Here is a 15,736-nt window from a genome sequence, read left to right as displayed (position 1 = left end):
TTGGTGACGCATATTTGCACAGGTTACTCAACTAAACGTGAAACTCGGATGAATGATATTAGCGCCTGCAAGACTGTGAGAAGACTTCACGCATTGCGCCAAACAATGCGGGCGGCGTGAACCGCATATTAGCGCCTGCAAGACTGCGTGGATACTTCTCGCATTGCGCCAAATGTATTGCAGTCGGTCAATTGGCGTGAAACGCATATTAGCGCCGAAAAGACTTCGAGTTCAGTCGATGTTAGGCACATTCGCATACTCAACGCGAAACTCGGTTGAAAGCAAGGTGGAAGAGTCCAAGGGTGTCATTACCGCGGTATACGACGTCATGAATCGAATTTTTCAATGCACGATAGCTCGCATGTAGATAGATGGTCGTGTAAAAAATGACAGAATAAAGGTTCCTGATAAAGGTCCAAAGTAGAGTTTTTTTCTGAGGGCGCAAGGGGTGCCCAATTATAGGGTAGAAAAATGGGATTAGTGCAGAAATGCTAAGGCACAGTATGATCTAATCTGCTAAAATACACCTATTTAACTCTATAGCATCACAGAGCGGTACATTTTCATTACTTTTTAAATGTATTTTTCCTCGATTTCTCATATCAGTAAAAAAAAATACTGCAGACAAATAAGTTCGTTGAGAATTATCATGCGGCGTGATGAAATCATCCGTTGCAAACTCTCCAAATACTGGACACAACCAAGCACATTTCTGACATTGCTTCACATGGAGATAAATACATTTCGATGTGTTCGTAGAGTCTCTGTAGAGATCTGGAAAGCTTGAATGATAAAGACGTATGATTCTCGAAAATTTTAAAGCTGATACCGTAGATGGACCTTAGAATTTTCGGCTATGACACAATAATGGATCCCACCGCGGAAAGGCTACCATGCATGTTCCTATGCTACGATTGGGCCGTAGCCACGATCAGTAAACACCGCCAACACAGGCACTGGCGACACTACCCACTACGTATCGGCGATCATAAACTTGACGCTTACTCCTCGACGTCATGCGTGATGTTTAATCACACGTCTGGGTGAGACGCCTTCCAGCTTTGGCACCGGTAACTCTCGGGTCCAAAACCCATTCACGCGGCAACGGGAACGGCATCACGGTGCCCGTAAGTAGTATGCTAATGAGGATGCACCTCTCACCCACCACCCGTCACCCGTCCATTCCGCCGAGTCCCGGTAATTTATGTTGTGTGCTTAATAATAACACTTGCACTGTGTTCACTCCTCCAGAAATTGGAGTGTTCACGACAATAACTTATTTTAAACTTTAAGTAGTCACTTCCTTCGGACCACCCCCCTCCGCCACCCCCCCCCCCCGGCCCCGGGGCCTGTGCTCCTCGCTTCATTAAGCCGTGATTTTCTCACAGTTTCGAGTGGATGATGGTCGGCGGCAAATTTGTAAGAAACTCGATCGCTCAGTATCCCACTCCCCCATGACTACCTCGGTCATTCACTTTTTCTCTTCTTTTCAGGAGCGCTCATTGGCCAAACGCCGTGGGGAGCAACTCAGTAGAGCTACTAAGAATGAAAAAGTAAACAAAGATTCAATGAATAAGGGAAGATGAGCACAAAGTAACGAATCCTCCTTGTGATTATTAGTTTTTTTTTTCCCCTGGTGCCAAAATTCTCTAAAGTGTGGTAAAGAGGAAAGAGAGTTCGAATCCTCTTTGGGAGACATCAACAAAAATGAATTATGGGGTTACTTGATAAAGAATGTTTGTCTTCATAAAGCACGACATTGTTTCAAAGTTAAACGCTTATTAGGTGTGTCACTAACTGATTGCGGTGGTCGCACAGGTCGTAACACGGGATGTCGGAGTTTTTTAGCCAACGTGCGTTAATAGTTCAGCTTGAAGCTGATATCTCAATACAGAGGGAAAAAGCTTACACACAAGCACAATTTTCTCTCAAACTAAATACTAACAAACTAGCATATCTCTTTGAGGGCAAATTGTGCTTGTGTGTGAGTTTTTCCCCTCTGTATTGAGATAACAGCTTCAAGCTGAACTTTTAACGCACGTTGGCTAAACGCTCTAACATCCCGTAATCGGAAAGTAGTAATGTTTATATATTTTTTTTAATTAGTCAAGATATTTAAATAAAAGGACGATTTTTGGTCTGGGACAAAAAAATCAAGTTTCCTGAAGGAGCTGGCAATTTCGAATATTACACTGCTCTACAAAGGTAAACTGATTCTCTTCAGATTTTAGGGAGTAAGAAAGGATTGTAGCTGCACTGCTTGAAATTCATCGAAATCAATGAGGATTACACGTAAAATAATCCTCTTACTTCTCACACGACTGATCAACGGCCACAAACGAAGTTCCAAGGGTATGAGATTCTTACCTCATTTCTTGTGTCCAGTTCGACCAAACATTCATGCAGTCTCGTCTGTGAACAAAAAAAGAGAAAAAATTAAGCGAGGAAAGCATAAGATACAAAAGTAGCAGGCAAAACTATGCAGTTCGAAAAAGACTTTGAATTAGTGACGAGTGCAGAAAGATAAATTATGGACGAAGAGTACATTATGCTTACAATTTACAAGAGATCCTCTGAGATTGACAATCATTTCATGGTTGAGAATTTTCAGGTGTCTGAAAATAGAAACCACGCCAAAATACACATATTTAACCGAGAAATGCCACCAGATGACTAAGTGGTGCATGTTCTCACTTTTAAAACTGATTTTATACTATTTCTCGTATCGGAAAATTTTTTAAAAGAAACTGCGAAATCAGCTTTTTGAGTACTTCCAGATGCAGCAATAATAAAAGTGTGTGCAAAGTCTCTATCAGACTCATTCGTGCAAAAAGAAACGGTGTGCAACAGAAATAAATCAGAGTAGAACTTATCGCACATGATATTTATTTGCTACATAGTTCCTTTGATTTAATTCATTTGAATACAGTTTCTTTTAGCCTAAGTGGGTCGTGCCCACTTTAGCTTAGCTCCTAACCTACAGCTAAAAACCTAACTCGAGGTAGAACCATTTTAATCGATGTCTGGTCACTGGTCAGTCTTACCAGTTTTTTCCTTGCAAGTAGAGCTTGCAAATGAGTTGTTTTCAGATGAAATAGGTTACATTTTACATGGTCATAAGCTCTCATTTCGAAACGACGGTAGCCGAGTGTTGAAGGATGAGAGAAAAAACAGGAGTGCGTCGCGCGGGGCAAATGGTCCGTAAAGCTTCAGAAACCGATTTTTTTTTTCTGCGGGACATTACCCGTTTATCGAGCTGTGGAGACACTCCGAGTTGCCGGACTTCAGGGTTAACGTGGAAATTCGAATCCTGCAGAGGGCAAATCCTCATTCTCAAGAGAATTGCATTCATTTGTTCAAGGTTCCGAATGATAGATTTGTTTGCTTTAGAGAGTGCAAAAGCAAAACAAAGACTAAAAAAAACTTAAAGAAAACCTTAAAAAAAACGCGTTCTACGATGAGGGGGACCTCAAAATGGGCATCGTCGGATAGTCTCATAAAAACTAAAATACAGAGCGACAGAGCAAGGTATGACACAAAAACTATTGTGTGCTTTCCTATTCACCTATTTTAAAACTTGAAAAACTTACAGCAAAAACAAATTCGACAAATTGAGTTTAAAATGACCGTGGGTTTTACGTACTGCAACTCGTTTGGGGGCCGTCCATAAAATACGTGACGCTCTAGGGGGGGGGGGGGGGGGGGGGTCGAGTACAGCGTAACGCCATTGGGTTTTTACGTGTTAATGGGTATGGACCTACGCCACAAAATTGTTACAAAATGGGGGGGGGGGATCGAAAAAGTGCGTCGAGTAATTTATGAACGCTCCCTTAGAATAGACTTATGCCCCTTATACCTGCTTCCAAATACAATAGTTGTGGTGAATTCGCAAGCAGAGGTAAAATGTACACTATAATGTGTAACGAATTCTAGTGAACTATTGAATACTCTTCATCGATCACTTGTTTCTCGGCTAATGTTTTAGGATTCCATGCAGTTTTTCTGATCAAAAACTTAGATCACGATGCCTTAGCATCGTGGTCTTAACCAAATTTTGACGAAAGTTGATCTCCTCAAAGATTTGCCTCCGTGCAATGGCTCGTCCTTTTTCTCCAGTTGAATTTCGGCTCGTGCTGAACGCCAAAAGTTTCAGTCAAAATAACCGAAGTTTCCATTCATCTGGGAACTTAACTTCGGTTCCTGTGATGGAACTTATCGTAAGATCCTTCAAAATTCTTATTCTTCGCCGAGAATTGGATTATCTGTTTTCACGACCTAGATCTTTCGGGTTCTATTCGATCCGAAGTTAGGTTCTTGCGATGAAAGTTTTTTCTCCTCGCGTTGGAACTTTCTTGTTGGGCTGGGAAACTTGACAACCCTGCGTGCTACCATGATCGTCCGGGGGAAAACTCTGGAGCAATTGATGCAAAACGAAAGAGACAAGGTTAGCGGCTGGCCTACTTCCCACCGGTAAACGCGGGAGGCCGCGCCATGCCGTCTCCTTCTCCTGTCCACCGACGTGCATTCAAAGAAAAGAAGAAAGGGAAAAAAATATCTCACTTTCACCTGGCTCCTTAGTCAATATCACGCCCGCCGCCTCCGCCTGTCATCAGTACTGCCGTGATAAGGAAGAACGCCGTATGAACATTCGAGAGCTGCCACATTTGCCCAGGTAAAACATGTATTTAGGTGGAAAGTTATTCACATTTTCTTTTGAGATTTTCAGATGTAACAGATGAAGTTGCGAACAAAATCGTCTAAAAAATTGTGAGAAAAATATTCAAAATTTTCCTAGTAAAGTCGGTTTTTAGTGACGGAAATCTGGCAACGTCTAAAGGCTCTTTTCTCAGCACGATAGAGTAGAGGGCGACTTCCCGCTATTACCATTTCATGACTCAACAAATGACGATTTCAGCGTCTCACCTTAAGGGGTTTTTTTGGGAAGGGGGGGGCACCGAACCCCTAACACTACTTTCCCCGTGTTCATATGTGACCTTCACGGGTTGAGAAACCTTAACGCACAAAGACTAAAGGCCGCTTTCACAGTCGTTCCTGTATCAGCTCTTCCCCTCAGGCTGCCCCCATATAGTTCGCTTTGCAATGAAGGTATAGGTTTGAGCAGGCCTTAGACGTGGGGTCACAAAAAGGACATTTTATAGGAATTTTGAATCCAATTCGACTCTGAAGCTCTAGGAATAGATACTCGCTGGGGATTAAAATGATATACTAATATGCACTACGAATGATAAAAAAATGTGAGAGAAAATATTTACCGCAGTGAATGTCTATAATTCCTTGCAAGGGTCGGTCCCCGAAGTAATACTACTGAATTTTACTGGAACTTCGTAAAAATTGACCATTTTATGACGCAATGTCAAGGGTCAGCTTTAACTTCCCTTGGTTCCTATTACATTTTTAATCTATATGGAGCTTCCCTGAAAAAAGGCGACTATGATGCACATGGCGATATCACTTGCTCACCATCCTTAATATCGCTTAAAAACAAAATCAGCGGATGAAATTTCCAGGGATAAAAGATTTTTCAGTATCCATCTTCTTCGCCTCATAAAACACCAAAATCAAAGATTTTCCACTAAGAGGGTGGAGAAGAGGGGGTGATAGGGGGAAAATGCGATTGGAGGTGCGGCGGAGAGTTCGAAAAAAGTGGCTGTCGTTGGCCAAGATAATGAACGAAATGAGTCTCCGTTCAGATCTGAGACTGAAGGAAGCAACATAATAACTCCTAATAATGCTCTTGATTTATTGGTGGCAAGTAGTTTATGAAGCGAATATAGGACTTGGATTTTTGATTCCAACGAATGAGTTACTAAAACAGTTGCCCGAGCACCGGTTTCGAATGATGAATCGCCGGAGTCACCCAGAACGTGATACCTAAATCAAAAATCCAACTGCACGTAAAAATCTCATTGTTGAAAGCGCCGTTAGCGCGGTCGGTCGGTGCAATAATTCACGCTCATTAGCGGGAAAACGGCGGGAGAGAGAACGGGCGAAGGCGTCCTTCGGAATATGCGCCGGGTTAATTAACATATTTAAAGAAAAAACTAGAGAAACCCTTGGACACTCATCAAAATCCCATTTGTTCGCGACGAAGGAAAGCTGATTTTTACGCCTGAGAAACTAATCTTGAGCTTGAGACGTGCGAAGCCACGCCATGAGCGCGTAGTTAAAACTGCAGGCACTGATTGCATTTGATCTGGAACGGCTCTCCGAGGTGCGCGATGACGTAAGATAACCTCCTCGCTCAATGGCGACGCATTTCCCAAACAACTTATGTTCCTCCAGGAGAGAATATATTTCAGAGACCCTCCGCTGACAATCTAAGCAATGTAATCGGATAAGGCGAAAGTTAAGCTCTGAGTTCAACGCTATTTTTTTGCTTACTGATGATTGATACGCAACTTGTTGCATAAAATTCGCGAACGATGACTGATGAATGTCGGAATTTGTACTTCGCGAAAGTAATGAGCTTTTGTTTAGTAATTTATAATTTTTGCGTTTTGGAAAATGACAGAGTGCACGTGGATCATAGGAATTTCCACAGATTTTGTGAAAAAATTTACCCACGAAAAATGAAGTCAAAGATGCGCATTTTATCGAGCTCTCATTTTAAGTGAATCGCTACAAAAGTCAAGATGACGGCTAAAAAGGACCCTTTTAAGTTATTTCTGCCGCGATCCACGGCCCGGTCCGGGAAGCCGTTTTCAATACACGATTGCATGGACCATCAATTGAGACAACACACAATCGAGATTATGGCCGCAATGGAAGGGATATCATTGGATGCCACCTTGATTTTCTCGGCGATGCACGAATAAGCAGGGGTTCAAAGTACGCAACTTTGAACATGTTTTACGTGAGTAAACGTTATTTTAAAAAAAAATTCTAGAAAATTCCTGTGTACTAACAAATCATACTTACAATCATGACTGAGATGGAGAAGAGCCTTCGCGCTCTGCGTGATATACCACCGCATATAATCGGTTTGCGGCGCCTTTAATAAGTGTGATACTCTATGCATTACCGGAACGTTAGTTTAGTTGCTGGAAATGATCTGGATGCTGGAAAAGGTGATCATCTCTGCTTAAGTTTTACGACTTTCGTACGAAATGAACATACTTTAACGAAGGACATCTTTAAAATGTTCAGACAGTGAAACAGTTAATTTTTGTCATTATTTACAAATTATTAACCGATCTAAGAGAATCTTACATCTGAATACGGAAAAAATAGTTGCTTCGTTAGTTTAGACGCGGGAGGGGGGGAGAATTGAATATTCGTGATGTAAATTTACTCCGATTTCTGAATCGTAGTTGGATTTTACTTTACTACAATACGCGTTTTTTTTTTTTTTTTTTTTTTTTTTTTTTTTTCCTTCTAAATTCGCGTTGTGCTACTTCCGCCAACCTAAATTCTGCCCGTCTTTTATTCATTGAGCTCCTCTCCACCAGTCGATGACTGAATCAAAAGGTGTCACCTTCCGGTCGCCGAATGTGAGTTGGATGTGATTCGGGCCAAACTTTTATGATGTAGACGCAAGCTCATTAAATACCTAAAAAAGAAATACAGGACGGTTCCCAAACGATCGAGATGGGCTCCAAAACTAATTGATTAGACCAGCGGAAAAGCAGCGCGCTCTGATGGTGATTAAAAGGCGAGGGGGCAACTTAATTGGGCACATTTTTGCTGTCCCTCTTTTCCTCCCGACGACCGGACGGGGAGCTTCAGACACATTAGAGTAACGGTCAAGCCGGGCCATCAGGCTGATGAGGGTCCTCGATGTGCGTTTGAAATTTGTCAAGTCAAATTGGAGGACTCGACGATAATGAACTCCGTGAAATTTGTGCTAAGTCAGGATTCCAGTTACTCGGACTTGACCTAGGAACCGCGCATCATTACTAACTAAATGAACACAAACGCTCGGGCGCCAAATTTATGACCAAAATATGCACGGAGAAAAAACTTCGTGCGTGGGACCCGAAGTTGAGGTCGTATGGATCTCTGAAGTTTTCGGATCGCGCATCCGAAAACTTGAGGTCCACTTGCCGAAGTTCGGATCAAACATCTGAAGTATTCCGGTATTTACCGAAGGGTTTGGTTCTTACATCTGAAGTGCTCCGGTATATATTGAAGTACTTCAGATGTTTGACCCGAACTTATCAGTGGGTAGACCTCAAGTTTTCGGATGCGCGATCCGAAAACTTCAGAGATCCATACTACCTCAATTTCGGGCCCCACGCACGAAGTTTTTCTCCCATAGGGTAGAGAGGAAGTATTGTCATCCTCCAAAAAAAAAAAAAAAAAAAAGTTGAAATTTCATCATTTCTAGACGTTTTAAGGTCCCAGGAGTAAAAATAACCATACTTGAAAAAATGTGTGTCCGTCCGTGTGGCGTCCCCCAAATCTGTCTACAGCGATATCTCAGAATCTATCTGTTCGATTTCATTCAAAATTGGCACAGGACACCATATCTATGGTCTCCTTATGCACGTTCAACGATTTTGAGGTACGCTAAAATTTGGGGGGGCTACGCTCAATTGTCCATTTTTAGCAAAATCACACGGAAAGCTCATTTTGAAAGACTGTAAATTTTGAAAAATGTCTTTAATTCTTTAACAATGGGCATCAAGCACATCACCTGGGTCATTAATTTAAGTTCCAAAAAGATCTTTGGACTAAACTCAAAATTCAAGAGATACGAGGCCCAAAAGTAGGGCACTTTGCTCCGCGAAACAGCTCATTTTCAAGGACTGTAAATTTGAAAAAAAATAAAATAAAATGCCTTCAATTCTTCGAAAGTTGGCATCAGAGCACCACCTGGTTCATTAATTTAAGTTCCTACGAGGTCTTTGGACTAAACTAAAAATTGAAGGGTTACGCGTCATATAGCGAGGAGAGCACTTCGGTCACACGGAGAGCTCATGGACTGTAGATTTTGAAAAAATGCCTTTAATTCTTTGAAAGTTGGCTCAAAAGCACCATCTGAGTCATTAATTTAAGTTCCTAAAGGATTCATGGACTAATCTCATAATTGCAGAGGGGCCGATAGGAAACGCTCAATTCTCTGATAAATGAGTCGGAGCGCTTCTAGATAATAGCAGCAAACGCTTTGAGTCAGGTGAAACCTAGGAATTCAAATGCATTATATAATGCATCATATACTATTTCCAAAATTACTCCGTAGGTAATCACAAAGCAAAATTAGACAACTAATTAGATACATACTCACATTACAAAGGTACTATGAATCATCAAGCTAACGCCAAGAACTGACACTTAGATCTTTATTAAAAACTAATATGTTTGTTGTTAATGAATTTAGAATCCCGGCAGATTCCATCTTTTGCGGTTCCTTTTTACGAGGTACTAAGCACAAATATAATGTAATAATTCGGCACAAATATGACTGATTTAATGCTTGTTAATGAAGGAGGTTATAATTGTTATAACGTGACGTTTGTTGACTTGTCTCTCGTTGACGTTTGTCGATGGCGCTCTCTATTGTTTTCGCTTTGAGTTACGGGGATACGCGGTAAGGAGATGGCGCTCCTGGCGGGCGTGTCGTGAACCTTCCAGCAGGTAGATTCGCCCGCCAAATTTAAAATTTGGGAGATGCTAAGCGAAAACCGTTTAGTTTTAAGACTATTTGAACATCGAATAGTCATTCTACCCATTCAAGTAGATATTTGATGGCTTTTGACCGTGCTTAAGGAGAGATTATAATATAAAATCGTATCTGAAGTATGATGTCAATGAATCTAATGGATCCTAATGAATCGTAGAAAAGCTAAGATTTTTACGGATCGCCATCTTTGACAGGAGACTTAGTTAATCAATTACATATTTAATTGAAGATGCCTCATAAAATCAACAAGTCGAGTCCGAATATATGAATTCACCACATATCGCGAAGACATTTACAATGAAGTTCAATGGTTTGAATAAAAATTTCATAACTATTATCCTGTGATCAAAATTCCAATCAAACTTTATGATTTTGTAAAATTGGCAGTATTTTTCTAAATATTCCAGTAAAAGTGTCTATGCCGGCGCGAAGCGCCGGCTCGAGCGAGAAAGTCCCGTGCGGTCCCCGCACCAATCCGCTAAGCGGATGGGGGGGCGAAGCCCCCCAAATGCCGGCGCGTAGCGCCGGTTCTCCCTGTGGACCAAGTAAAAAGTAAAAAAGTTTAATTTTCGTGTCATGCTGCTTGAACTCTCAACATTTATGTGCTTAGAAATGTGTCACAGTCTCTCATCCCCTGACTCTTATTTCTGACTACCCTATCTTTTGAGTCACTACAGAAAATGAATGACACTTGCGCATGAATATGGAAGTCCTCGGAAAAAGTGAACCTTCAGGACTAAAATCTCATAATCGAGATATTGATACAACTTGAGTAAATCCTGTCGTAAAGGCGTCCAGAACTGTCGAACGTTTATCCCGCCGAAGATGAAAATCCGATTTTTCAAACCGACTTGATGAAAACGGTTCTCCTGAAAAATTGCCTCCATGCATTAGACCTTTTTCGGCTCCGAGAGTTTTCGTAAAACTTCTGAAGTCTTCGTCAGGGTCATTCATAGAGTACAATTTAAGGAGGGACACCCTAGGGAGAAATTGTGGAGTTCGGAGCCAAAAATCCGATTTTCAGATTTCGATTTTCGGGGCAATCTGGCTCCGGCATTAGCAATAAAGCGACGCGGCGGCGGATGAGCCAGCGCACATTCTTATCATTTATTTCAAAGCTTGCAACAATCCTACGTTCGCGTCGCAGAGGCCAATCATCATTAGGCACATTGCGGCGTTGTCACTCATTTTTTTACGGGCGTTCCGATTTTACGAAGGAAATCAGATGTTCAAACTTCGATCCTCTATGTCTTCCCCATTTTTGACGAAGATACGTCAAATCAACATCTTGTTATCGATTTTGCATACCGTAATGGTTTCCTATATCGTCGATACCACCAGATTTTCACGACGTTTTACGAGGGGTTCGCCGATTCGAGCCATCTCACAATAATGCCGTTAATCGGGATGACTTTAGTCGAGTCCCGTTCGATCTTGAGCTTCCCCTGCCACGACCTACACTCCACTGTGCTCGCGAAAATCAACCTATCTGCATTTGAACATTGCCAAATTTATTCTGATAAATCACGAATTTTCAGAACGCCTGTGAATTATTGTATTCCAATTTTTCACCGAATTAGATTCGCGATGAGTCCTGGCACACTGGAAAATTTCCAGGAAAAATATTCGGGGCTTTCCTGAAAAACATACATTTTATCGGGAGAAATCGGGCAACGACTGCGTGCTATTACGGTGTTCTTGCTCGGCACAGCAGCATTGCGGTCCGGATTCCTGACGAAGTCCCGGAGTCCCAGGTGACACGACGGGAACGGGACGCCCAGGTCCGGGACACTGCCCCCCCCCCCCCCGAAGGGAGGGGGGACTCCCCTTCCCAAAGATATTTGCGGCAACGGGCTCCATCAGTGCGCACCAGCCACTCAACGGTGACATCCATACTTGTATATGTATATTTATTGATGCATGGAGGTTGACCGTAACCTGGGAGGCTCGACGATGGAATGCTGGCAATCTGCATTGGTAACATTCAGAGGGGTTTTTTCTGGAATTGAAGCATGAGGCGTATCAGGTGTGAAGAGCGCCTGATAGTGTTTTGCCTCCCCGGGGCACCACGCCCCGAAAGCGCCTGGAAATCGAGCTTTGGTGCCTAAAAATGGGAGGAGGGGGCTGGACCAACATGGTGCCTGGAAAAACGGATGTACTACACGGGAAAAAGTGTTAGAAGTTGTCTCCTAAAATTGTGGTACTACCTCAGTTTTTGGATGATAAGGACATTTCCGTACGGAAAATTTTTTGATACGGAGAGGGCGTCCAGCCAAACGGTGGTTAGAGGGCATCCATGAAGAGATGGAGAGATGCCAGGAGGATTCCGGACGATCTCTACCATTACAGATTCCTATGGAGAGTAGGCGTCGCAAAGCGCCCTAGCGCGCCGTAAAAGCGGCTTATACATACACATGCAGACATTTCCAATTAGTTTTGCATCTCAAGTTGGGTTAGTAACCTAATTTATTGGGGTGCTACCACAATTAATTGGAAATGTCTAAGCTGGAACTCAACCCCTGCCTTTTTTTCCATGTAGGTCGATTCTTTCGAACTTTCAATCGCAAAACCAGCGGTATCGTGAAATGTTTCGGTGAGATATTTACCTACATTGAAAAAAGTTCGCATCAAAAGCTATGTTTGCGTGTGACTGCGTTATAAGGTGCCTGCCTTGCCTGCATCAAAGGATAAACTCATCGTGGTAAATTTAGAACGGCCAAATGAGCTGTGAAATATTCAAGGATATGAAGAAGGTGCGAGTCAACTGCTAATTTCTCTGCGATCAAACATTTGCTTCTAGCTTGGCAGCTTGTGGCTAAGAGCGCCGACATTGACCGATGTTTGCTCTTGAGGCAATATTGATCTAAGAAGTACTGACTTTCATCGGCAGAAATCAATCAAAGTTTCTTGAGGGTCTATTAGGAGTGTACATTTTCATCGTAACAACATTAGGTAAATACCTCGGTATGGATTTTTCAAGACCCTACACACCCCGACCATTGCGAAACACAATCGTTCCCTCGCATCATCCCATCGCCTTTCCGATCGTGAGTCGCACCATCGTCAAGATTGGCACAGAATTTGGATAATAAAATTCCCTGACATATGCCTGACTTCCCTGAGACATTTTGGTGAAATTCCCTAACACTTCTGGACGAGCCAGATGATTTAAAGTACGTAATTTGAAATAGTTTCCACGCAAAATCCATGTTCGAATTGTCAGAGCAAAGAAAGTCAAAGCAAATAAAGGGGACTTAACAATTTTTTCTGACAATGGAGATGTTGCATATGTGAGGAATTTGCGATTTGACTGTTGATTCTTATGTAGAAGTTCGCGAGAAACACGATGGTGCCACTGGTTTTCTCTGAAATCAACTCCCAAGCTCAAAAAAAGCTCTCAAATTGAGGTCAAAATGAAGAGGATATCCCACGCTATCCAGAAAGTCCATCTCTACATCAAGACGAACTCTCCATGCAAAGATAGGGAGCAAATACATTGACAGGGCTGCCACTTTATTTGGGAACTCTAAGACTGGAACACGGCATCCCTGCTAATGTATGCGCTCCCTATCTTTGACATGGAGAGTTTGTCTTGATGTAGAGGTAGACTCTCAGGATAACGTGGGATATCCCCTCCATTTTGGCCTCAACTTGAGAGCTTTTATTGAGCTTGGGAGATGATTTCAGAGAAAACCAGTGGCACCATCGTGTTTCTCGCGAACTTTTACACAGGAATCAACGGTCAAATCGCAAATTCCTCACACATGCAACATTTCCATTCCAGGTTTTCCCTGACTTTTTAAAATTCCTTGCCATTTCCCGGTTTTCCCTGACTGTGGCAACTCCGACGTCGCCTCTCCGATCGCGGAGCCGCACCATCGTGTTACCGAAAAGAAACGCTACTAAACCATTTTCTGAAATTGACCGCTCTCTTGGGTAATAGGGCAGAGTGAGTGAGTCAGTCGGTTACCGTTCCAAAAGCCGCTGGAGCCGGTTTCACACACGCGAGTCGCGCAAAAGTCGTGAACAATGCGTCGCGGACAAACGAGCGATGGGCCCGAGTTTTAGCACACAATGCGCCATCCCCGGTCGCAGCGGCACCGTCAGACGTTGCGTAAGGCTCATCCGACAGCTACCGGGTCGGGTCGCATCCGCAACTCGTGCGATACGTTCCGCGGAAAAATATCGACGTCGACTTTCGATACATCGAGATGCGGTGCCCGAGATCTGCACCGACCTGTCACCGGCCGAAGAGTGATCTCGCTGTAAAAATGAAGGAGAAGCAGTAGGAGTGCGCGGCGGTGATCTCGGAAGTGGCCGCTGATGCAGGCTCCTGATTCTGACTCACCCCCCCCCTTTCTCGCCCTCGTAAACAATGGCATCAGAGGCGACGACTTCTGGGGACTTGTTGAACGCTCCATTGCTTGTGTCCACATTGTTGCCGACGACAGAAATTCGAACTTCTTCCCAGGGTTTATGACAGGTTATCAAAGTCTATGGACTGTATATGCTGAGAACCTTAAAATATCACATTCTCTTATATCAAATCTTCAGATGAAATCGGAATCTAACATCCAGTATTGTTTCATACATTATTAAGATCCTAAAAAGAAAATAAAAAATGACTAATAAACACATGTCAGTTCGGCGTGATGTCCTGGTTTTATATATAACGTCGACATACAGTTCTGGAAAATCAACTTATCCCAACAGCTTAATTGGTTTTCCCGCGAATTCCTATGCCCTCCCCCATGCACCTACCTCCTACGCAGTGTTCGAAACTCACAGGCGCCAACGCGCCAAATACGCCTCAGAAATCGGTCATGGCGCATAAAAAATGAAGGATCTGTGCCAACGTGGCCCCTAAAAATTGACCCTCCCCTCCCCCCCCAAAAAAAAACCCTAATTTTTCCATTTAGTGATTTTTGGAGCTTTTCTCTTCCCCCAGTTACATTTACCAGTTGTGTAACTATAAAACATCTTACGTCTAACTTTTCACTAAATGCGCCGTGATACATGGGGAAAAACTGAATTCGGCCCCTAAAAAATCTTCAATGGCTCCTTAAAATTGAGCTTGATGGGCCACACGGCTCCTGAAACTGAAAGGTGAGTTTCGAACACTGCTCCTACGGCAAGAGTCCTTATTCGGATTTCATAATATTTTAGAGATTCTCTTACTGTGACAACAGTGGCTGGAAGAAGCAATTGCAAAATAGGACTTACTCACTCGTGGACAATGAGAGAAAGTCCACGAATTGCACATCACACCAAGGAATCCAACGGGGCGCCGCGCCGCGACGTCCAGCATTCATCAGCCGACATCAAACGCTCGACATCTGCTAATTATTCTGCACCGCGCTGAAGAATGTAACCACTATACCGCACGAGGTTCAGAGAAAAGCATAAATAAATCGTATCAGAATGCTGAAATTCGTACCTCGTCTAGTGGTCTATTGAGTAGTTTGTTAAAGTTGTAGTGCACGATTTGTCTCGCGTACGGTATTCTTTCTCTTGTGGCCGGACAATTCATGTTTCTCCTAACCAATGTGCAATAAAAACGTTTATATCTTAGCTAGGAATTGATTTCAGTAGTTTTTGTTGAGCAAATCGTGTTCTACGTAAATTTTTAGTGAGGATTCGTGTACCAGAAAGCCTGAATGCGTACCTTGATTAATGGTTCATTCAATCTAAAAATTCGAACATTGTAAAGAACTAACTTTTTTCGGAAAAAATATTGAATCGGGAGAGACGAGGCATCGTTGGAATGCTCACACGGCGTCGACATGTAACATGGGCCTTTGAAGTCCCATTATTCGATGCCTTGATTCTTCTGACGCGAGTTCGAAAAATCGCGCCGAACGCAGTGCGGACGGCGCTAAACGCATACAAGCGCCTGCAAGACTGTAGGAATACTTCACGCATTGCGCCAAACAGTGCGATCGGTGTGGCACGCATATAAGCGCCTACGAGAGTGGATGAATACTTCTCGCATTGCGTCAAACGCAGTGCAGTCAGTCAGTTGGCGCGTAACGCATATTAGACTGGATAGTAGGACTGCTGTATAGATAGCAGTGATTGATGGAAAAAAGCTAT

At 42.9% G+C, this 15,736-nt stretch overlaps 1 protein-coding gene across 1 annotated transcript in view; it reads right to left on the bottom strand.

The window, feature by feature from the left end:
* Positions 1–15,736, bottom strand: part of LOC109034587 (uncharacterized) — a 450,911-nt gene that overhangs the window by 38,739 nt on the left and 396,436 nt on the right. The window contains exon 6 of the mRNA XM_072305658.1: positions 2,368–2,412. Within this exon, the coding sequence (XP_072161759.1) occupies positions 2,368–2,412 (45 nt within the window). The remainder of the gene's footprint in view (positions 1–2,367; positions 2,413–15,736) is intronic.

The sequence above is a fragment of the Bemisia tabaci genome, chromosome 1, assembly GCF_918797505.1.
Source record: "Bemisia tabaci chromosome 1, PGI_BMITA_v3".
NCBI classification, from domain to species: Eukaryota; Metazoa; Arthropoda; class Insecta; order Hemiptera; family Aleyrodidae; genus Bemisia; species Bemisia tabaci.
Note: the sequence above shows the minus strand (reverse complement) of the source record. Positions and strands in the feature narration are given on the sequence as shown.